This window comes from Delphinapterus leucas, chromosome 8 (assembly GCF_059928025.1).
Source record: "Delphinapterus leucas isolate spDelLeu-1000000601 "Yukka" chromosome 8, BTC_Dleu_Yukka2, whole genome shotgun sequence".
In the NCBI taxonomy this organism is placed as follows: Eukaryota; Metazoa; Chordata; class Mammalia; order Artiodactyla; family Monodontidae; genus Delphinapterus; species Delphinapterus leucas.
Genome location: NC_143136.1, coordinates 52,005,488 through 52,030,003, shown reverse-complemented (window position 1 = coordinate 52,030,003; position 24,516 = coordinate 52,005,488). Strand labels below are relative to the sequence as shown.

At 38.1% G+C, this 24,516-nt stretch overlaps 1 protein-coding gene across 1 annotated transcript in view; it reads right to left on the bottom strand.

Moving 5' to 3' along the window:
* Positions 1–24,516, bottom strand: part of CERKL (CERK like autophagy regulator) — a 143,969-nt gene that overhangs the window by 8,508 nt on the left and 110,945 nt on the right. The window contains exons 4-11 of the mRNA XM_089916616.1: positions 19,652–19,715; positions 12,934–13,091; positions 7,368–7,442; positions 6,200–6,377; positions 6,061–6,120; positions 5,449–5,471; positions 5,246–5,354; positions 1,125–1,221 (exon numbers count right to left, since the gene is read on the bottom strand). Coding sequence (XP_089772742.1) covers positions 1,125–1,221; positions 5,246–5,354; positions 5,449–5,471; positions 6,061–6,120; positions 6,200–6,377; positions 7,368–7,442; positions 12,934–13,091; positions 19,652–19,715 — 764 coding nt within the window. The remainder of the gene's footprint in view (positions 1–1,124; positions 1,222–5,245; positions 5,355–5,448; positions 5,472–6,060; positions 6,121–6,199; positions 6,378–7,367; positions 7,443–12,933; positions 13,092–19,651; positions 19,716–24,516) is intronic.

The window sequence follows — 24,516 nt, the reverse complement described above, 5'->3', positions numbered from 1 at the left end:
AAAATCAATAAATCACTATTTTCCCAAACACATAAAGTTATCAGTTAGTCTTATAACCTACATTATATCAGCTTTTTTCCACTTTGTCTCCTTAGAGATTTATATTTAAAGAAAATAGGACTGTATATAATTTTATGACATAATTTCCTAAACATTTCATTCAACTGGTTGCTCAATAAACATTGATCAAATAATGTAGTAGGCAGAGGAGAACTGAAACTTCATGAAGCCTGCCTGAGAAAGTTTAAAATTATAAAGAAGCAAAAATGAGAGCCTTGCAGTGGCTACCTATGTAAGAAAGATTCAGCTGCTGGTCACCGGCTGGATTTACTCTCCTTCCCCCATCTGTTCTCCCCCAGCTACATCCAGGCACAATTTTATACCTGTAAGAAGGTATGAGACTGTAGGGTTTTACATGCATACTATGTACTTCATGATTCATAATTTCAGACATTCACATATTTCTGGATCGGTTTCCTAATAACCGGCTCAAAATGTCTGCCAAAAGAATATGGCTTATAACAGTTACTGCTTCTCTTTAAAACAAATCCCTTAAGAATGGAAATACAGTTTTATCTATCTCTACAAATACCACCACACATCCTAAGTTTAGAATAAAATAAATAACATCTATATAAAAGTAGTGTATTTTAAAATATATTTCTGCAAATCTATTTCAATCAATGTAAGTAGGCTGATCTTAAACAACAGGAAAATCCAAAGGTCATAACTTTAGAGGGAGTCTGCTGCCATAAAATCAAGAAGGCTAAAAATCTCAGATTTCACTACTCTTCATTCTGAAGAACAGCTGAGTATGTCATTTTATCCTTAATTTACTTCACATATCAATATAACACTACATTTTCTATTTTCTCTTTGCACACACACACATAAATGTGTATAACCACCAACCCACAATTCAAAAAAGGCCAATCCATATTAATACTGGTGGATACTTTTCAGAATTTGAAGAAAGAACAAATTGAAAAAAAAAAAAAAAGGTTAATGCATTCAGAAGAAAATAAAGCTTTCTTACAAGGCAGGACTTGGTGCCAACTCTCGCAGCATCTCTCTCCCCATGATTAATTGCTTTGCACACAGGTAATCTAAATGGTTTACTGTACCTGGTTTTTAACACTTGCATATCTTTTCAGGTGTTTTATAAATTCTGGTCGAGAAGTGTTTCGTGAAATTATAAGAGCCATGCTTCCGTTATTTAATCTGAAATTAAATATTTGTATTTGACATTAAAATATTTATTAAGAGAGTACATCAGAAACTACTCTGTATCATTCCTCCTAACAAATAATGTTTACTAGAAGTTGTAGGCAAGCTAGATAAATCACCATCACATTAAATTTACCTAAAATTATTAAATCATATCTTGCTGTGCTGTCTTTTAAATGAAACAGTCTTTCAAATTAGTTTTATTAAACAACTGACTGATTTCCTTCTCACCAAGCACTGACACCAAGCACTTCTTAAAAAATGAATCATCATGCATCCTATTCACATATCAAGACATAATTTGAAATCCAATGTACTTACTTAGGGATTCTAAGTGTGAAACCATGTATTTTTTTAAAGATGTGTTGTACGATAGTTAATAAATACAAATGGTCTAACAACTAGTTCAACACTTTTTAAAATCTAAAGTGTGATTTAAATATTTATTTATGGGCAGGTCTAAGTGACATAGGAAACCAAATAAATCAGAGGCTCTTGGATGGATGAACTGGAGTGAACAAATGCTACCACACATGTTCAGTTAAATGACTGAACATTTTAATCTTGCATAACTCTTCAGTTCAATATAAGAGGCTGCAAATTTAGAGGTGTGATTTAGTGCCAAAAAGCCACTCACAGATGCATCTAGCTTTAGAAGGCAGTTTGCAGAAATATGCGCAAATGACTTCTAGGCTCAGTTTCAGTGCAAATATAAAGTTATTCCAAGAATAACAATGATGACATAAAAAAGAGCTCTTTAAATCTTATGGAAGCTCAGGTTAGAGCTGTAAGGGACCTTGGAGATTACCCAGTCATTCACTCAGTTTATGTAGAAGGAAAAGAAGCCCCGAAGTTTAAGTGATTGGTTCAAAGACAGAGAAAAACAAAATAATCACTGGAACCAGAGCGCTTAATCCAGGGTCCACCATTCCTTTTACGCATTACGTCACCTCTTCCCAACTGGAAATAAATAGTACCAAAACATCAAAAAATCTAGAAACAATAAATGCTGGAGAGCGTGTGGAGAAAAGGGAACACTCTTACACTGCTGGTGGGAATGTGAATTGGTACAGCCACTATGGAGAACAGTATGGAGGTTCCTTTAAAAACTACAAATAGAACTACCATACGACCCAGCAATCCCACTACTGGGCATATACCCTGAGAAAACCATAATTCAAAAAGAGTCATGTACCAAAATGTTCACTGCAGCTCTATTTACAATAGCCAGGACATGGAAGCAACCTAAGTGTCCATCGACAGATGAATGGATAAAGAAGATGTGGCACATATATACAATGGAATATTACTCAGACATAAAAAGAAACGAAAATGAGTTATTTGTAGTGAGGTGGATGGACCTAGAGTCTGTCATACACAGTGAAGTAAGTCAGAAAGAGAAAGACAAATACCGTATGGTAACACATATATATGGAATCTAAGAAAAAAAAATGTCATGAAGAGCCTAGGGGTAAGACAGGAATAAAGATGCAGACCTACTAGAGAATGGACTTGAGGATATGGGGAGTGGGAAGGGTAAGCTGTGACAAAGTGAGAGAGTGGCATGGACATATATACACTACCAAACGTAAAATAGATAGCTAGTGGGAAGCAGCCGCATAACACAGGGATATCAGCTCGGTGCTTTGTGACCACCTAGAGGGGTGGGATAGGGAGGGTGGGAGGGAGGGAGACGCAAGAGGGAAGAGATATGGGAACATATGTATATGTATAACTGATTCACTTTGTTATAAAGCAGAAACTAACACACCATTGTAAAGCAATTATACTCCAATAAAGACGTAAAAAAAAAAAATAGTACCAAAACATTAGTGTTTTGTGCATTCTTGATTCTTTTTTAATTACTTAGTTTTTACTGGTAAACATGAAAAGCATTTCACGTGTCCACGTTTCAATACTTATTAGTAATTGAAACACAAGCTATGTGCCTGGCACTGTTCTAAATATCTTCCATACATTAATGCATATAATCTTAGAAAAATTCGAATATAAAAAAATTAGTTCCTATCAGCAACTCACACTGAGGTATTTTGAAGTAAATTATACTTTCCTGTGAAAAAATAAAGGTGGAAGTTGAAACTCCTTTGCAATTTCGCTGAATCATCCAGAAGCTAAATTTTTGAATACTTGGTCAGCTGAGGCTCTGATGTAAAGGCCTTTAAAAAAATGGCATGTTGGCTTACAATCCACAGAAGACATCTCTAATAATCATCCTCCTCTGAAAAATTCATCAATGCAGATGGAGCCTGGAGAGTAAGCAGTGGAATTCCAGGCCAGCTGGAAAATGACTGGAGCAGCTTGGAAGGAGGCATGAATCTACTGCTCCCAGGAGAGCAGGACTACTTCCCACGAAGGTCCTCGAGCAAACACGAGAGTCAGAGATGGCGTAGGGTTAGAGCAGCATTGTGTCGAGTCCTGGAGAATGCAGCTCTAGTCAGCCAGCCAGATCTTCACTTCAGATCTTCACTTTTCATGGGGGAAACTACACTAGGGAGATGCACAGCTATCTAGGGTTTCTGAGGGTATGGGGAGGAAACAATCAGCCTCAATTTCTAAACCACACAAGCTCCAGCACTAGAGATAATTAATGAGACTCTGACATCTGATTTTTAAAATAGCTTCTCGGGCTTCCCCGGTGGCGCAGTGGTTGAGAGTCTGCCTGCCGATGCAGGGGACACAGGTTTGTGCCCCGGTCCGGGAAGATCCCACATGCCGCAGAGCGGCTGGGCCCGTGAGCCATGGCCACTGAGCCTGTGCGTCCAGAGCCTGTGCTCCGCAACGGGAGAGGCCACAACAGTGAGAGGCCACGTACCGCCAAAAAAAAAAAAAAAAAAAAAAAGTTCCTCTTCTTCTCTAACTTTGGATATTTCCCTCTTTCTTACCTTCCTATCAATTGCCAAGGAAAACATTTTAAATCAATCCCTTTACCAATTGTTAATCCTTCAGATTAAATATTTTGCAGGGAAGTTGAAACTAATCATTAAAATGATGTTATGAATTGCCAAAGTACATACATAAATCATTCTTTTATTCCACTTTTGGGGAAAATCTAGCGGTGACGACATTACGCAACATTCATCACCTTTCTTCTATGCTCTACAGAAACGCAAGAGAAATATATTTTCAGACCAACGATGGACAGCTACATGAAAAGGATGTGCAAGAGATGGAACAGCTATAGCTTGTGGATAAAATGATATATAAAATGTCTCATGAAAATGTGGGCAGTAGATTCCGATGTACCACAATTCACACTAAATATAACTAAAATGTTTCCTTTGACTAAAAGTATCATACACACATACATGCTATTCCTGCTAAGGTTGTATACGTCTGCACTAAAATCGAAAGGCAGAGGTGTGCATAAGGAATACCAGAATTAAACATAATATTCTCAATGACTGGTAAATAAATAAAGCAAAGTAGACATAAAATAATAAGATCATGTCAATAAAACCCAAGGAATATTATTTTAGCCTCAGTGATATTAAAAAATCAGAGTAAATTATCATTTTTCCAGTATAACAGTTACTCTCAGCCTACTCTGAAGACAAATCCCTTAAAATCAACTCAGAAATGACCTCTTGATAATATTCTAGTTAGCCAAGAGTTAGCAGGGTATTCTGAAAGATAAATGTGGTTTATAGAAAAGTTTCAATGGGGCTTCCCTGGTGGCACAGTGGTTAAGAATCTGCCTATCAATGCAGGGGACACGGGTTCGAGCCCTAGCCTGGGAAGATCCCACATGCTGCAGAGCAACTAAGCCCGTGCACCACAACTACTGAGACTGCACTCTAGAGCCCACGAGCCACAACTGCTGAAGCCTGCGTACAAGAGAAGCCACCACAACGAGAAGCCCGCCCACCCCAACGAAGAGTAGCCCCTGCTCACCGCAACTAGAGAAAGCCCGCGCGCAGCAACAAAGACCCAACTCAGCCAAAAATAAATAAATGAATGAATGAAAAGTATCAATGATTCAATAAAAACGCTTACTAACCTGGTATTAGGTGCCAAGCCTCTAGGTGCCATGGAACACAGGCATGGAATTGCCATAATGCTGACATTCAAGAACTGACCCTGGATCATTTGCCACTGATCATTACAGTCTAAAGGTAATGGAAGGGATTGGTTACTTCCCCCACCAGATCAAAATGTCAATAGAGCCCTGCTCAGTTCTCAAGGAGGTAACTTCATACTCACCAGATTTCAGAGATCCCTGTGCCCTCCTAAAAGTAAGAAAACAAGACAAAGAAACATCACATCACACACAAAAAAATAGCATCTATTACACATGAGATGATTAGAGAACCCAACATTATATATATTAGATTCAGCAGTAAGTAAAAATATGTGAACAATTCTGTCACTGCATTAGTTGTTGGTTCATTGATTCATCAGTAACAATGATTTTCAAAATTTCTTTTAAGACTAGAGCACTTCCTTTGTGTGGCTTTGAGTAATATTTTTATTCCACGTTAGAAATTCTCATGAGGGCAGAAACTGGATTTTGTTTGTTTGTTTGTAGGCGTATTTTATCCAAGGTGTCTGGCATACAGCAGGTACTTTAATAAACAGCTATTGAATGGACGGATGGATGGATGGATGGATGGATGGAGTGAATAGTTGTTTCTGAAGACAGATGCCAAACTACATGGCCTAATAGAATCTGTAGGACCCCATGATTCTATATTCTTCACTAATACGATAGAAGAACAACCAAAGATCACAGGTCTAATAAACTGTTTATATCAAACAGTTTTATGCTTCAAAGAAAGATATAGACTCCTGTATTACTTTGAGCTGTTCACTTACCTTTCTTCTAAATCCTGAGGGTCGTTAAATGGTAAAAATGATATTTCACATTCCTCTGGCCTAAAATATAATGAAATTTGTTATTAGCACTCATTGACTCTGGGATATGAAATTTGGGGGTTAAGAAAAAAAGACTTACTTAAGTTTTGCCAGTGCCTTAATGACAGCAAAATCCATACGTTGGTTAGGGGACATCCATCGATGTTTTTCTGCCAGAGCCAAAGCTCTTCCACCAAAGCCAAACATAGCTGAGAACCCAAAGCGAAGAAACTTGCCAGTGGTGCTGAAGGTGCAGACATCGACCGGTTGTATGTGCCCTTGAATGTTATATTGAGTATTAGTCAGTCAGCAAGTAAGTAGAGCCAGGTGTCAAAATGGCAAACATAGGAGAACATATTTATTTACTCAGAGAAGAAGAAGAAAATGTCAGGCTACTTTATACCATAATATCCTATTTTCTCTTCCACTCTCACTACCTACAATTACTGCAATTGCCATTTATAACTTTTTTTTTTTTTTTGCGGTACGCGGGCCTCTCACTGTTGTGGCCTCTCCCGTTGAGGAGCACAGGCTCCGGACGCACAGGCTCAGCAGCCATGGCTCACGGGCCCAGTCGCTCCGCGGCATGTGGGATCTTCCCGGACCTGGGCACGAACCCGTGTCCCCTGCATCGGCAGGCGGACTCTCAACCACTGTGCCACCAGGGAAGCCCCATTTATAACTTTTTCAGGTACCAAGGGGAGAGACACAAAGTGGTAAATGTTGCAGCTTACTGCTATTTTAAACAAAACATGGCTAAGGAAGTGAAGTTGAAGTACATGTGCAGAGCAAACTCAGATTTAACAGATTTGCATTTATTAGAGCTTACATGCTTTACATCAGTTGAGATAATAAAAGGTCTAGTGGAAGTACACTGGCTAAACATTTTTTTCTTGTGCTTTTTTTTCTTTTAATAACTAGTCCTAGAGTTTTGGTAGTCAAACAACAGTACCTGATATATTTCATCAGTATGCATGGATTTTCCTGACCTGGTTCTAAAATTGTGATCTTGAACATTATTCTATTATTTTCTATCAAGATTATAGTAAAACTTCACTTACTACTCTTTAGAGCACCTGTATTCTGAAAAGATCAGCAGTCAAAATAGTGAAGCTTTGCCTAACCGACTTTTGGTTTTTAGTCAAACATTTCTCTGCTTTGAGAGATAAAGAATCTGTCTTAGACAAGCCTGAAGGATATAAAATAGCCTTCCTTATATAAATAGAAACTTCCTTATAAAACATAAACTTCTTTGGAAGAATTCTTACCCATTATAATGTGCAAAGTTGCAGTTACCACGTGAGAAATTCCATGAAGAGAATGTGCCAATACATTAGTAGATCCTGCCAAATCAAATTTAAAACATGTATGATCAGTAATAGCAAACATTTTAAATTAACCATTTGCTCCTACTTTATAGAGATGTCACTATGTAATGTTCAAATGAAAAATTAAGTGGAAGTGTATAAGTTTTTGTGCACATCATAGATGCACACTGAATGGCTACTCAATTATTACTTAATCTTTAAATAACTTAAAAATTAGGAAACAAGTTATAGTATCTACTTGCTCACAGCTTCTTCCATCATGAATGTCTGTTTTCTACCTGAAAAAGTGCTAGTTACATCAAAGTCTGCTCCATTCAACTTTAATAAACAGGCTTCTTTACCAAAATGCACACCAACAGCAGAAGGATGGCTCTGGAAAGCAGACAAATGCATAAACACAAAAAAAGCCAAATAATAACTAAGAAAAAAGTATAAAATCACTATAAAGTACAAAAGATATGCTTTAAATACATTTTAAAGCTTTCAACCAAATGGAGATCCCTTCTATAATCTGAAAAATGGTACCCCAGATGAAGAAAACTCTTCATCCCATGGTATTTGCCATAGTTTGAGAATCTGTATTGAGACATTATAGGTTTCTGTTTTCCATAATCACTAAGATAATTTAAGATCCACATGAATTTTTCCCACCAGCCTACAGAGAGAAAGAGCTTTCTCAAGTCAGGCCCCTGTAACATTTGTGTGTGTCTGAGATCTTGGGGTAAAGGCCTGGTTTCGAAGAGGAAAATACCAGCTAGCCACTGCCATTCCCAGGAGGTAAAAAGCATTTAAAATTAAGAAGCTACATTTTTCTTGACTTAAGTCCAGTAACAGCCAAGAACTGTGAAAGCATGGATGTACTGTGTACAATAGCTAGCTTTGTACTGTGTACAAAGGCTAGCTAATCAGGAACTTTCCTGTATGGTCATATGTAATCCCTTCGGTTTGTGTCACTTTGAACAGATGTATTATGCTTGGGCTGCTCAGCTGGAGAAGCTGAGTCAATGAAGCTTCTCAAGCAAGACTGTCATTAAAACAATAGTCATCGTGAGGCACCTATCTAAGCATTCATGATTTCCAGACCTCTAGTGAAACCAATGCAAAGAAATGTCCCCCTTAACCAACTGGTAAACTGGTTTTAACTGATTCATCAAACAGTAGTTTATGTTCTGACCCTTGTTACTCAGAATATGTCCCACAGCCCAGCAGCGATGGCCACACCTTCATGTTTATTACACTGTTGATTCTCAGGCCCCACTCCAGACCTAAGGAGGCATAGTCTGCATTTTATAAGATCCTCAGGTTATGTATATGGAGAGGCCCTCCTCCAGAACGTATGGTTCAAGGATCAGCAGCATCAACATTACTTGGGAGCTTGTTAAAAAGGGAAATTTCTGGGGCTTCCCTGGTGGCGCAGTGGTTGAGAGTCCGCCTGCCGATGCAGGGGACACGGGTTCGTGCCCCGGTCTGGGAAGATCCCACATGCCGCAGAGCGGCTGGGCCCGTGAGCCATGGCCGCTGAGCCTGCACGTCCGGAGCCTGTGCTCCGCAACGGGAGAGGCCACAACAGTGAGAGGCCCACGTACCGCAAAAAAAAAAAAAAAAAAGGAAATATCTGGGTTCCACCTCCAACCAATGGAAAGGGAGTAGCTGGGAGTGGGGTCCCCGTGCCCATGTCTTAGCAAGTTCTCCAGGTGATTTGTGTGCACCCTAAGGTCTGAGAAAAAGTGATTCAGAAACCTGTTCCTCAGTGGATCTTTACCAGGAGTCAATTACCTAGGTTTTTCCAATTATTCTTTGACCCTCTACAGCCTGCCCTTTGGCTAATACTAATTAACTTGGAATGGGTGGGGGGAAAAAGCAAAAACAAATCAATTTTGCTTCCCAATCGGATTTATGGTAAAGGTTTTGGAGGAGGCCACATAATTAGAGTGAGATATTTAAGATTATCGATGGATTACAGTACTCCATGAAACACATTTCCTCCATTACCATGGTTAATTAAGAGTAGACCATAAAAGCATTCCTCTAGAAAGACTATTAAAAAACAAAATGTAATGTTGTCATGTGCAATAGAGAATGACACATATCATGACTCAAGAAAATAAAGACCATTTATTCCCTGTGAGTTTGAAGTATGCTAAGTATGCCAAAGTACAAATCCTCTTAGAATGCTAGACATTGCTTTTTTATTTCTATGTCTTCTCAGGCTTTGCAACTTTGCCACTTTTCTTTAATTCCACTGAACTTGGCAGTGATGACAGACATGACCAGAAATCAGAAAATCATCTCAGTCATCTTCTACTCTGCTTGACCTGTACCTTAATCCTTAAGAACGTTTTTAACACTCTGAATTTAAAAGGAAAGTTCATGAAGAAAGTAGATGTAAAATTATAAAACTATAGATTGCTCCATATTTTTGTTTGAATAATCTAAAAGAGTACAATTTCCAGAAACAAAATGGGATCCAACCAAAAAGATATCTACATGCCAAAAGAACATGCTGCTCACATAAATAAAAACTATGTAATTTTAGCATTCTCACAAAAGCTATAAATGTTCTACCTCAAGGTAAACATTTTAATTAGCCTGAAAAGTTATTTTTCTTAACACTACCAGCAACTCTGCTCACCACCGCCACCCCAAACCTGCTAAAATGTGCCACATCCAATGAGTAAGGACAGAAGTAGCAGCTCATGTAAAGCATGACTGATAGAAGAACCAGGCAGAAACTACAGAGGCAAAAAGAAAAAAAAATTGTCCTTGGAAGTGCAAGCACTTCTGCAGAACAATTAACTTAATTAACCAGACATCATGAATATTCATAAGGCCATTAATGTCTCCCACATCCAAACAGATAAATGTGATGTAATGACTTCCTAGTCAAGCATATCTAAAATTCTCATGAAAACTGCACCTACACTTTGGTTCTTTGCCTGAAATATCATAGAAATTAACAGTCCCTTGGCAATATTTTATTCTCCTCAAATTAATTGGAAAGCATGAATTTATTTATGTGAATGCTATAGAAATATATGGTTCCCAGTCATCAGTATGTGGATTGAGCCTTGTTTTACAACAACTGGATTGCTTTTTTATTTTTATGTCCTCTCTGGCTTTTTTCCCTATCCTCCCCCTCATCCCCTTAATCGGAATCTCTCTGTATAGTTCCTCAGCACCAGTTCCCATAGCAACAAACACCGTTGCTAATGGCCAGCAGTTCAAATACAGGCTTCCCCACATCTGATCCATCTGAGTCTGACCATAATTCAGCGGCTTAGTCTGTTGGCTCAGTGGAGTAATTTACTAAACACTCTCCCTCTGGGTGTCTCTCTCCAGGAGGCAAATGGTTTCAAAGGCAGACTCTCTTCTGCGTTAGCTTAGAAACTTCCTGCCTAGCTCTTGTTCCCATTCATTATCAAAGCCCTGACCAGACTTAGAGTCCTCATATTAAATACATCCTGCACATGACTTCCTCCTCCTATTAGATGGAATCCACAAGCTAGAACTCTATACAACCACTAAAGTTTTGGCAACAGGCTGTATCTTCTAAACAAAAAGTATTCCAATGGCATTTCTACATATCCACTGTATCTAAAAAATGCTTTCAAAATCAGAAATATGCTTAAAAAGTATAATGATAATAAAACTCAATGCTGTTCCTTTATAACATCTGAGTTACATATTAAAAATGTAAGCATAACCACCAGTATTTCTAGCTAGCTATTCACTTTATGTCAAATGAAGATCCATGGGGACACCCATCTTTCCACTTTTGATGCAGAGCAGTGAATGAGTGACTTCAGGGGTGTAAGTACTAAGGAAGAGAAACAGTGACCTAAGCACATCCACTCTGTACAGAAGGAAATGTTGGGAAATTTCCACCATTACAGACGGCACTTCTAAAGTGACACAGAAAGGTCAAAGTGCAGCCCAAATGCATCGTTTTGAGTTGATGCATTTTGTTCTCTTCTACCTAAGGGGGTCTTTCTCACAGATTTTTAACAGGTTTTTACAATCATCAGGATATATCCCAATATCCCTCTCCTTTTAAATTCTTATTTTTATGAAAGACTTTTTTCTCTAGAAGGGCATTGGTGTGTCTTTTGCTCTTTGTCAATTAACAATACTAAATATACTGAAATTCATACTAAATGACTCTGGTCATCAAATGGATAGAATGTTGCTTTTTTTTCAACCATGTGTAACCATGTGTCTTCTATTTTCATAGGAAAGAATACAGTCGACCCTTGAACACAGGTTTGAACTGAGTGGGTCCACTTAGACATGGATATTTTTCAGTTGTAATTACTACAGTACTTCAAGGTCCCCCGATGGTTGAATTCGAGGATGCAGAGGAAAGGAGGGCCAACTGTAAATTGTTCAAGGGTCAACTGTAATTGTTTCCGCTTTTCTTGTAGAGATAATAACATGTGATGTTCTAAAGTGAAAAAAAAAGTCACTTTCCTTCACTACTGTTTGTTTCAATAATAATTTGAGAGGAGGGACTCATATAATAAACCTGCAAAAGATACTTTTGTCTTCTCTGGATCCCAGTGTTGCTCTGGCTGCTCTCCCTGGCTCTGACCTCCACTTCCTTTTCCTCCCTTCCCCTAATCAGGAATCTTCCTAGAACAGGCTCCCAGCAGGTTGCTCCCCTTGCTCTAAACCTCCCATTGTTCCCTACTGATCATCAACTGCAATTCAGACCCCTTCCTGTGGCATCCAGGAGCCACCATGATGTGGACCTGTTTTGACACCAGTACTACGAAAAACAAATGGCCTGTTTTCTATTCCTCAACATTCCTGGATTTTGCCTTGCCATTTATTATTTTTGTAGCCAAGAAAACAACTCATTCCCATCTTTCAGGCCAGAAAAAAAATTGTCCTACCTATTTTTAGGTGCAATTCAAGTGGTACTTGCTCTATAATGTCTTCTTTCCATTTATTCACTCAGACTTTATTGAGTGTTCACTGTATCACATTCTGTTCTAGCTGCTGGAGATACAGCAGTCAGGATGAATCCTTTTGGCATATTCAAGCTTATCTGTTTACACTTCAACTATGGGAATTGAGTTACCACATTTTACCCCCCCAAGAAATTATAAACAGCTTGACTGGAATGGCCCTGTTTCAAAATTTCACATCTGGGACTGTGTGATCATTAGACCTTTATATGGGAAGGTAGAATAATGGTCCCATTTATTGTTTGCTTAACTATGTATTAAACCCTGCACGTATACTATCTAATTTAATACTATAATAACCTTGTAATAAAGTGAGTGTCATGTGTGTTATCTCTCTTTTATGAATTAGAAAAATAAGGCTCAAAGAAATTAAATAACTTGGCCAGAGTCTCACATGTGCTAGTGGAGATGCCAAGCGTGGGTCTTTCAAACTCAAAGTCTGTGCGTTTAACTCTGTGTGACACTGCCTAGGTTAGGAAGTAAACCAGGGGAAGATAGGTGAGGGGTTCCATTTGGCAAATCCATGGCCCCTCCCTTGCCTGCTGGTATCACACCAAGTGGAAGCTGGGCTCGGACAGGAGTCAGGAGGCTGTCTGTTTCCACCCCGGCGTTCTTCTGGGCACTAAGAAGCAAAGCATGGGCTACTTCACTGGCAGATCCATCTCCACCAACACAGACCACACTAGAAAAGAAGAAATTAAGTCAAAGAATGAACAACATCAAAACAATTGGTGATAATTCGTGAAATTTTGACTTTAAAATATTGGGTTGGCCAAAAAGTTTTCGTAACATCTTATGGAAAAACCCGAACGAACTTTTTGGCCAACCCAATATTAATTTTATATATTCTGTGCGTGTGATTATTCACACCTTCAAACACTTCAATATGTGTCAATGGATAAGAAGACATTAGCACTGCTCTGATAAAGTTTACTTCACAAATATCATACCTAGATGATACCCCATAGGCAAAGTATTTTTAAATGGGTTAAGAGGCATTAAACACTTGAACATGTTAATTCACATCTGACCTGAATTTTGCTCTGTTAATATCCCAAAGCATATTATCCTCATCTTGTTTATGTTAATAATAGTCGTTGCAATTCATTTAACTAACACAAGCCAAAGTCATAAAATCCTGCTAATTTTCAATATAGCTCTGAAAAGACAGACAGCAATAAAAATCATGTAAAATATGAGGCTTTAATTTAAGGAACTGCTAATTATCATTAGTATGTAAACGTTAATTGCAAACCTGAACTAGTTTTCATCTCCTGGACATTACTGCGATATGGCACTTTTAAAATTAGTGTTACTACCCTTTGACCCTAGTCAGTACTACTAATATTTTTTTTAAAACCTCACCATATGTACACTACAGGAGTGATGGGGTGGGAATCCATGAAATTCATACAAGATATCAGAAGTTTTGTCATAATCATTCGCGTTTAAAAGATGCAAAATAGGGGCTTCCCTGGTGGCGCAATGGTTGAGAGTCCGCCTGCCGATGCAGGGGACACGGGTTCGTGCCCCGGTCTGGGAAGATCCCACATGCCGCGGAGTGGCTGGGCCCGTGAGCCATGGCCGCTGAGTCTGCGCGTCCGGAGCCTGTGCTCCGCAACGGGAGAGGCCACAACAGTGAGAGGCCCGCGTACCGCAAAAAAAATAAAAAATAAAAGATGCAAAATAATCTTAAGTATCAAAATCACATCAATTTACCCAAAAGGAAAAGATTTTGTGTTACTGAGAGCAGGTGTCACACCCCAAGGCCTCCAAGGCCCAGCAGGAGCAGAAGAGTCTGCTCAGTCTAAAGAACAGGCAGCTTCTCAGCACCAGCCCACTCCCATCATCCAGGAGGTAGGCTTTAGAGGACCACATCTTCTGATTTTTCTAGGGAAGCCACAGGTCCTGATTTTGGGGACAGTCTCCTAATTTACAAACACTCACAACTAGCATTCAATATATTTAAAAATTGTATGTGCCAAACAAAACAGCCTGTGGGCCATAATCAGCAGGGGGTTCTGGTTCCCTAAGTTTAGGAAGCTCCCGAAGTTGGTGAATCCAGAGGCTGAGAATACTTTTTGCATCAACTCCTTCTACCTCTCAGCCTTCCAGCCCCGGCACCTAGGTGGGGTTCAGCACTAGGGCTGCACATAGCCTGGGCGATCCAGGTCCATCCTAATTAGAAGAAACTCCAGGATATGAGATACGGCCTAGGTCATTTTTGGCTGGGGGTATTATTTTGTCTGAACTGATTCCAGGGGCCATCAGTGTGGTCACTGATTCAGAGAAAAGTGATTATACCTGCCGAGGACCAACTTCACATCAGGTAATACATTGGCTCTTTTCTGTTAAATTCCCAGAATTCTGTAAAGTAAGCATTAGCCTCATCCTTATATATGGGGAAGCCAAGGTTTCATTTGAACCTTATCTGTATGATTTCAAAGACCTCTATGAGCAGATTTCCAAACGTTCTGTGAACTTAATTATAACTTTCAGTTCCATGCCTGTCTACCAACCGAGGTGTATGTGGCCTAAAAGGGACCCGTAAAGTCTTCCGACACAGCATCTAACTTAGTACAAAGAACTTGCCTCTTCCATATAGTATGTCAACACTTGAACCCTGGAATTGGGCATCCAGTTATAGCACATGTTAACTCATTGCTAGAGTTAGTAGAAATGGCCTTTCTATGAACATGCTCTGCTACAAAAACCTTTGCAATTTTGTCATAACACATTCTGTGTTAAATATTTTGAAACTATAACAAGTGATAATTATAACAATAAAGTAACATTTAGTGAACAATTACTATGTACCAGACACTGTTGTCAGTACTCTCCATTTATTAACTTTTTAAATTTGAATAACTGTATGCAATAGATACTTTTACTCCCAATTTACAGATTAGGAAACTAAGACATAAAAAGATTAAGCAACTTTTCCAAGGTCACACTATAGTAAGCTATGGAATGAGATTTTGAACCAAGACAATTTGGCCTTAGAAACTACACTACTATTTGATATATTAGACTCCTTTCTTATATATAAAGCCTAATGAAAATAGCCTTATGAGAGTTTTATTATTTTGGAAATCAGTTTACCAGTAGAATCACTGTGGAATTAAATAAGTGAGAAAGGAATATATTTATTTATCTTGACAACTACTAGATCACTGAGATCATCTCAAGATGCAGTTAGTCAACCTAGGGAATATGCTTAATACAAACATATCGCAAGAGTCTAGATATTACAAGAAAAGGCAAAAAATAAACTTTTTATAATGAGTTAATTTAACCACACTTAAGAGCTACCCTAAAACATAAACCTTTACAAGTGGTACACCTTGTTTTCAGGATAAGCAAACTCGTTCTTGCCATGACCCAAAGTAGAGCTTTTCTGTCTAGAAAAGTACAACTGGGGGCTAATATCTTACTTCTCTTTTTAAAAAAGTGACAGGAAAATTTTTAAATTGCTGTTTGTGTATTTGTCTATCAACCCATATCATTATTGAAATGTTTATTATTGCATTTTTGACTTAAAATTTTTTTTGAAAAGAGATACTTTTTTTTAACCTTATTTAGTAATACAGATATGGTGGTGATAAAATGTTAGTGCAAGCCAAATAATGTCTAGATTCTCGTGAAATTAAAAGAAGGAAAAAACTATAATTCAACAAATTAAAATTTAAAAATGCTGTGAAATAAAACAGGAAAATATTAGTATATGTATAATTGCATAAGAGCTACAGATTAGCTTAACAATTTTCACATTCATAAATCCAACTGTTACCGCTTCAAGTCTATGCACCCAATGTTACACTTTTCTTTGCCTTTACAAAACTTCCTATTCATGCCCAGTGTAAAGAGGGGTCAATATGGAAACGGACGCTCCTGCAAGCTCTAGCAGTGAATCTGAGAGCATTTGCTAGAACACACTGGAGCTGCACACAAGCTGTCATGAGAACTGATACACTGTTCCTGTTGGCATTAGGAATATGTCACAATATGTCTTCATAGAAACATATGCAACTCATTAAAAAAACTCCAAAAACTTAACAAATAATCTTCTTAAACATTATTTACTAATCATTTTGCTTTACTGAAAAATATACATAGAATTTCTCTTGGATCTTAAAACTCTCTGTCTGGTCTGTGTCTAAAAAGCTTTAGATGATTTCCTAGTCACTCCCTACCAACAGCTCCACTAGAGTCAGGCAGAGATGCTTCAGGCTCAAGTTGAGCTCCTCTTTCATCAAAATACCATAGAATCCTGGGGTTACCTTATCCCGACCTTGAGTCTTTTGTATCAATTTCTCAAAAAGTCCTCCTATAGCCACTCTTTGAACAGATTCAGGAACAGGGAACTCATGAATGTAGTGTCTTCCACTTTCAAACAACTCTACTTGTTAGAGAATTGTTCTTTGGAAGTGCCTACAGAAACTGTCTCCATTGTTCTCCTCATATGTATACTTCTCTATGTAATTCTAAGTAGAGTGACTTAAAATTACTATTTTATTAAGATAGTTATCCCAACCACCACTTCATCTCCTAACTAGAAAGACTGGGCTCAAATAAATAAATAAATAAGCTACTTAAAGGATCTTAGAAATATTAGACAACTTGCAATAGAAATTTTAAATTATTATAAGTTCTAATTAATTCAGCATGCTGTAGAGCAGCGGTCCCCAACCTTTCTGGCACCAGGGACCTGTTCTGTGGAAGACAATTTTTCCACGGACGGTGGGCGGTGGAGGTGGGATGGGTTCAGGCGGTAATGCAAACGATGGCGGGGATGGGAAGCGGCAGAGGAAGCTGCACTCCCTTTGCCCACTGCTCACCTCTTGCCGTATGGCCCAGTTCCTAACAGGCCACAGACCGGACCGGTCCTCAGCCCGGGGGGTGGGGACCCCTGCTATAGAGTTTAGAAACAGTGAACTCACTGGAACTCAATTGACATAATGGTTAGGCCAAACTACTTGGTTTAAAAAAATGTAGTTAATAACTAAAGGATCTATATATCTTGCACTGCCACACTGCAAAATAACAGCACCTGCCATGTGGAATAAACAAGAATTAAGTATGTTCAGGTAAAGAGAAAAACATTACTTGTTGTGCTTAAGCTATAGTCTTTCATCATTCTGCAAAGTTCTTCTTGATCCTTGCATAGTTAATTACCAATGGAACTTCGTTATAGATACCACATTTATCAGAACATTTCATAACATGGACAGGCAAGACCAGGTCTAATACCTACAAATACCTGTTATTCTTATTATTTATATAATCACGTTTCGAAGCAAGGACTTATTTGCAATGCAACATCTCTTATATACTCACAAGCTGTGCTTCAGGACTATGCAGCATATTAAGGTAGGTAGCTGGTAGGCATGATTCCCCCAGTTACTTTTCCTAAATTGTCTACTTGCAAGATAATTTCCTAAATGTAGCCTATTAATCAATCTGTCTAGCTCTAAGTATAAAGCTCTGAAGTAATCTCCTACCTCATATTCTTCCTGCTCAGTATGTATACAACACTGCCATCTAGATCTGCTCCCCTCAATTAAGTTCAAATGCTCGAGAGGGTGTGGAGAAAAGGGAACCCTCTTGCACTGTTGGTGGGAATGTAAACTGATACAGCCACTGTGGAGAACAGTACGGAGGTTCCTTAAAAAACTACAAATAGAATTACCATATGACCCAGCAATCCCACTACTGGGCATATACCCAGAGAAAACCATAATTCAAGAAGACACATGCATCCCAATGTTCATTGCAGCACTATTTACAATAGCCAGGTCATGGAAGCAACCTAAATGCCCATGGACAGACGAATGGATAAGGAAGATGTGGTACATACACACAATGGAATATTACTCAGCCATAAAAAGGAACAAAATTGGGTCATTTGTAGATACATGGATGGATCTAAAGACTGTCATACAGAGTGAAGTAAGCCAGAAAGAGAAAAACAAATATCGTATATTAAAGCATACATGTGGAACCTAGAAAAATGGTACAGATGAACTGGTTTGCAAACAAACGTATGGACACCAAGGGGGGAAAGTGGCGGGGCGTGGTGGGGGTGGTGTGATGAATTGGGCAATTGGGATTGACATGTATACACTGATGTATATAAAATGGATGACTAATAAGAACCTGCTGTGTAAAAAAATAAATAAAATTCAAAAATTCCAAAACAATAAATTCCTTTTTGAAAAATTATGTTTTATTTACCAAACTTTCTTCTTCATCCAATAATACTTTTCTCACTAACAAATATTAAGCATTTCTGAAAAACAACCCTACTAATTCTGATTGCAGCACTTTCCTCTCTAACACATTCTAATAATTTTTCGGGAAGAGCAAAACCTTTCATTTCAGTTGAAAAACCCAAATGCCCTTCCTGATATTGTGAGTGTATTGTTGCCCCCCTGCCCACTACCATGTTACACAAATAATTCACATACCTGCCACCTTTTAAAACTCTGAAATGTCCACCCTTGCAAAAAAAAACTTCCCTAAAATAATATGCTTTTAGTCTTGTACATCAATCCAGCACTTTAGCAAATTGATTCACCTAAATTTTAAAAATGTCAATTAAAGTATATGTCACTTGCTTTGTTTCTAATGTTCGCATGCCAGTGAACAATTTCTACACACACCAGCAATGTATTGCAAACAACAGTTCCTAATGCCTACTGTGAATAACATACTTATTTGGTAGCTACTAAATTATAGAAGATAAGTAAAATTAGCATATTTTTTCATCCTGAAAAATATATATTTGTTTTTACAGAATATTTACACTCAGTCAATCATATCCAAATTAACCAGTGGGTAGCTATTAATACTATCAATAAATTTGCAAAAAAGGATCATAGTATAGTTATATCACACAATCAATATAATATGTTCCATCAATGCTTTTCTATATACTCACAGGGTTAAAGCCAAGAATTAAGGACTACAGAGGCAAATGTATACACATTAGGTAAGAATAAGGTGATACGCTGTGATTTCTCAGTACTTATATTTATAACCCTCCTTTTGCTTTCCTATGCCCGATCCTGCAAGGTGGATGACTATGCCATAGTACATTATCAGCACTGTTATTACACAGATACAAATGAACTACAGCCTAATTACATACATCGCAAACATTTAAAAATTGTAAGTCTCAAATATGTGGCTAAAAACTAATGAAAACATTTAATAACATAAGCCATATGACATTAATAGATTAATAATACAACCTACCCATCAAATCCCTGTAGTTCACATTCTTTTAGCAGTGACATGGCATGCCCTTCATATTCTGTTACTATATGAAAAAAAAACACACAGAAAAAGATGAAAGTTTTAAACAAATGATCTACACTTTTAAACTTGGTTTGGCAAAATAATATGCTAAACATATGGTCAGGTCATAAAACAACATTTATTCTTGAATATTTATATTTTAATCATGGGAAAGAGGATTAAGTGTTACTTGCCTGTTATGTTTTACAGCTTTATGTAAAAGAGGGTCATATATTTGTTCCAACTACATAAGTCATTTGGGGATATCCCATTAGATAATTTATCTTGGTGCCTGTCTGTTTAGTGTTCCCTAAATAAGACACATTTCCTTTAAATCAGAAGCCTAGGAGCAGCAGTATTTTGAAAATAAGGCATATTAGCTGGCACCAAATAGTCAATGTTAAATCACTTTGGCAACCTTACATGAATAAATTAGTTGAAAGGTTAGTGTAAGATTTACATACTAGAAGAATGTGTGTCTGGAACTGCTAGACTAAAAAGAGGAGGAGTTGGATGTGAAAATGTGAAGCAAAGCCAACACCAAGGATAACAGACCCAACGCCAAGAAGGGTGGCACACAGGCCCACCAGAGCCCAGATTCTCTGAGGAAATGAATCTGTCACTCCCTATTGCTGCCTCTACAGTCATGATGCCCTATGCAGTGTTGCAAATGCCAGAGAAGACAGGATAAACTGGCACACTGCAGATGGCACCAAGCATCCCAACCACATTTAGCATTTTCTAGGGCAGCTTTGCCAGAAGAGACAGCCCAGCTGTACCCACCCATCAAAGGTTTCTGCTGACTGACATGACACTGCAGATGGATGTTTTTGTGTAAGAATGTGCATCATTATATGCAAGATTACATTAATCTTTCATGCCTGTCTGTCCCTGGTGCCAGCATGGTTCAAGCTTTTCCTACAATGCTTTTAGATATTGTTAAAAATTATCAGTCTTGGTGTCTAAAAGAATCATTCTGTATCCAGCAGCATTACATTGTAATTCTTCCACAGCTTATTCAAATGCCGTTAACATTCACATGAATAAAACCTCTCTCTATTAAATTCTATTCAGAAGAAAGCTACAAGAAAATGAAATATTTAATATTAATAAATTTAGGTTATCGTAAATGATTGTGTGATCATTCATCTATAACTTCAGCAAGTAGTTGCAACCTTAAAAAGCAAAATAATAAAATGCCTTACAAACACACATTAAAAATAATTAAGGATATTAGGAAGAAATATTTATGCTGAGAATCAGTTTATCAAGTCTCGCTTTTATTCCAAAGCTTACTTTGGTAAAGCTTTTCGAATCCAAAACAAAATTAGCCTTAAAATTATCTTGTAGCTGAATGCCATTTTTACTTAGGAGAAATTTTGAAATAATAGTCTATTTCTTCCTTTCATCTTGCAGGTGAAATGTGACTATACACTGATGCAAATTATCCAAGAACAGTAATTTTTTTAAGTGACATTGTAAAAGTTAAATAAGATGAGCCCAGGGTCAGAAAGGAGGTAAAATTATCTGGTGACTAGGCACTCCCATGGGCCCTGAGCTGGCAGAGATCAAGGCTACATTCAGAGAAGTGTCTTTGACCACGATAATGATAATCAGCATGATAAGGTCTAGCAACTTTGTTACTACCAAGATTGACTGAAGGAGGTGGAATTGCCTGTCTTGAACAAGAGAGATCACGGGCAGACATGAAATCTGTTTTCAAATACCTGAAGGCTCATGGAAAACACGTATTTCATTTATTTTGTGTCACTACTAAAGATAACGTCAACACTGAAAGTCACAAGGTGGCAAACATCAGCTCACAAGTTCTTGCAGTTTATGTCTTGCACAAAGGCATTTGGCAAAGGGTCAGGTAGGTTTGCAATCCAGCCAGTACTCCTATTCAGCATGCGAGGTGACCTTGGGCTACATCAGCCCAGAAGAAAGAGCACCTTTTTGTAAGTTAGCACAAAGGAGGTGCTCTTTTCTAATATGACCCTGAACTCCAGTTGAGAATATCCATCAGTATTGTCCAGTAACAGCACACACTGACTCCATCACAGGGTGCCCAGGCCGAGGCTGGGTGTTCTTCCACCAAGAGTGTCACGTGACTGCACTCCACCGCATGAGGGAAAATGAACTAGATGGCCTCCAAAGTTCTTTCCAGTTTAATTTCTCTGCTGCCTTGACTCTTTCACTTTATCGTTCTATGAATTATCATATGAATCTATGATGTCCAAAATTCCTCTCACACCTTTAATAGTGTAATTCCGAAAGTCTGCTCTGAGAGGAAGAGAAAGAAATGGTATCATATGCCATTTGATTCACATATCAAGTTACTAGGAATAAATAACTCTTTTTTTTAGGTTCTTCCAGTTCTTCTGACACCCTGTCCCCCAACCTCTGGAAATCTGTTCTCTGTATCTACACGTTCTGGTTTCTTTGGGGGAATTTTCAAAAAATATTCCACATATAAGTGAGATCATATGACATTTGTCTTTCTCTGACTCATTTCACATAGCATAATGTCCTCAAGGTCCATTTATGCTGTCCCAAATGGCAGGATTTCCTTCCTTTTCATAGCTGAAGAGTATTCTGTGGTATGGCATGCAAATATATATATATATATATATATACACACACACACACACACACACACCCCACATCTTCTGTATCCATTCATCAACTGATGGACACTTAGGTTGATTCCATGTCTTGGCTGTTATAAATAACGCTGCAATCAATATGGGGCACAGATATCTGTTTTGAGTTAGTGTTTTTGTTTCCTTTGGATAAATACCCAGAAGTGTAGAATTGCTGGATCATATGGTAGTTCTATTTTTAATTTTTTGAGGGGCCTCCATAGTGGCTGCACCAATTTACATTCCCACCAACAATGCATGAGGGTTCCCTTTTCTCCACATTCTCACCGACACTTGTTATTTCTGGCCTTTTTGAAAATACCCATTCTTTTTTTTTGGCTGTACGCGGGCCTATCACTGTTGTGGCCTCTCCCGTTGCGGAGCACAGGCTCCAGGCGCACAGGCTCAGCAGCCATGACTCATGGGCCCAGCCGCTCCGCGGCATGTGGGATCTTCCCGGACCGGGGCACGAACCCGTGTCCCCTGCATTGGCAGGTGGACTCTCAACCACCGTGCCACCAGGGAAGCCCTTAAAATACCCATTCTGACAGGTGTGAGGTGATACCTCATTGTGATTTGATTTGCATTTCCCTGGTGATTAGTGATGCTGAGTGCCTTTTTATGTACCAGTTGGCTACAGGCATATCTTATTTGGAAAAATGTCTACTCAGGTTATCTGTGCACATTTTAACCAGATTCTTTCGTGGGGGGTTTGCTATTCATTTTTTTTTAATGTATAGAAAAATTATAATGTATTCATCTAGCTATAATTTTTACATCATGCCTCATTTATACAGCACTATCTCTTAATGAATTCATCATCATACAGAATTTGTTACATAATTCATGTTCCATTTGGACTTGGCAGTGCACAGGAGATATGTTAAAACAATGGTCACACTGGACATGCAGAAAATATGTACTCTTTCTGCTTTACTCTTTCATAGAAAATACTTTTTCAAAGTTTGAGTTGAATCTTACTGTTACATAATTTATGAAACTGAAATCAACTGCATTATGACCATGTTTTTATAGTACTTTATAGTATACAAGGTAGTTTTAAATATACTACCTTATTCAAACTATAAAACTATACTGTGAGATAAGCAGGAAGATTCTAAAACTTTTCAGATACCCAAATGTTTATTCAGTCCTTCACATGAAACAGGAGACATTTTTAATATAAATATTTAGCCAATATACATATCAAAATGGTTTTATAAGCAAAAGATGCAATTTTATAATTTTGCCTGTAGGAGGAGTGTTAGGCAGCTAATAATTAGCCATGCTGCACAAATATGTAAATAAATTCTATATTTACATTTATGTAATATTCTAATTTTATCTTAAACTAAACATAATAAGCAAAAACATCTAAAATTCAGGGGAAAAAAGTCCTAGAACATAACATTTTTCTCTCCAATACACTTGTTTTAAGAAGGAAAGCACATTCCTATCATCTCCTCTACCTTAGTTCAGGCCTCATAGGCTGGTTTCCCTTCCTCCAATCTCCCCCTCTTCTCTTCCAATATTTATTCTGATGACATAATCATCTTTGCCAAACTAGATTACAACACTATGATAAAAAATGTACACCACCTCCAAATCAATGCGTGATGAATAAACTCCTGAGTGTAGCATAAAGATTCATCCTTAATCTGGACTCAGACTTCCTCCTGTGCGCTTTGTCGGGAGCCTTCCCAACTTCAGTTCAGTTGGCCTCAGCCTTTAGGAGAAGGGGGTCCCACCCTCATCCCATGGGAAGGGTCTTGATGCTTAAGACAGCAAGTGCTCCAGGTGGGGTATATGTACTACATCAGGACAGTCAAACTGATAGGAAAAAAATTTTAATCCTTGTTCAGGATTAAAACGTGTTGAATCTCTTGCATATACATACCTCTCCCCATCTCACTAGATTTGAATAAAGAAGAACTGAACTCATTGGCACCATTTTACGATGATAGAAAGGACCATATTTAAGATAAAGCCAACGTTATGGAAGAACTACCAAAACACTGGGTACAGCACACACAGCCACACCCACTTGTATGTGCTGCTAGCGTGCCTGCCTTCTCTCACTTTTCTTTTCTGCTATATATATATAGTAAATATGTATATTTACTATAACAGTAAACCATTATTTGCCTTCTCTGACTTTCTAAAACTGTCCATTTCAAATTC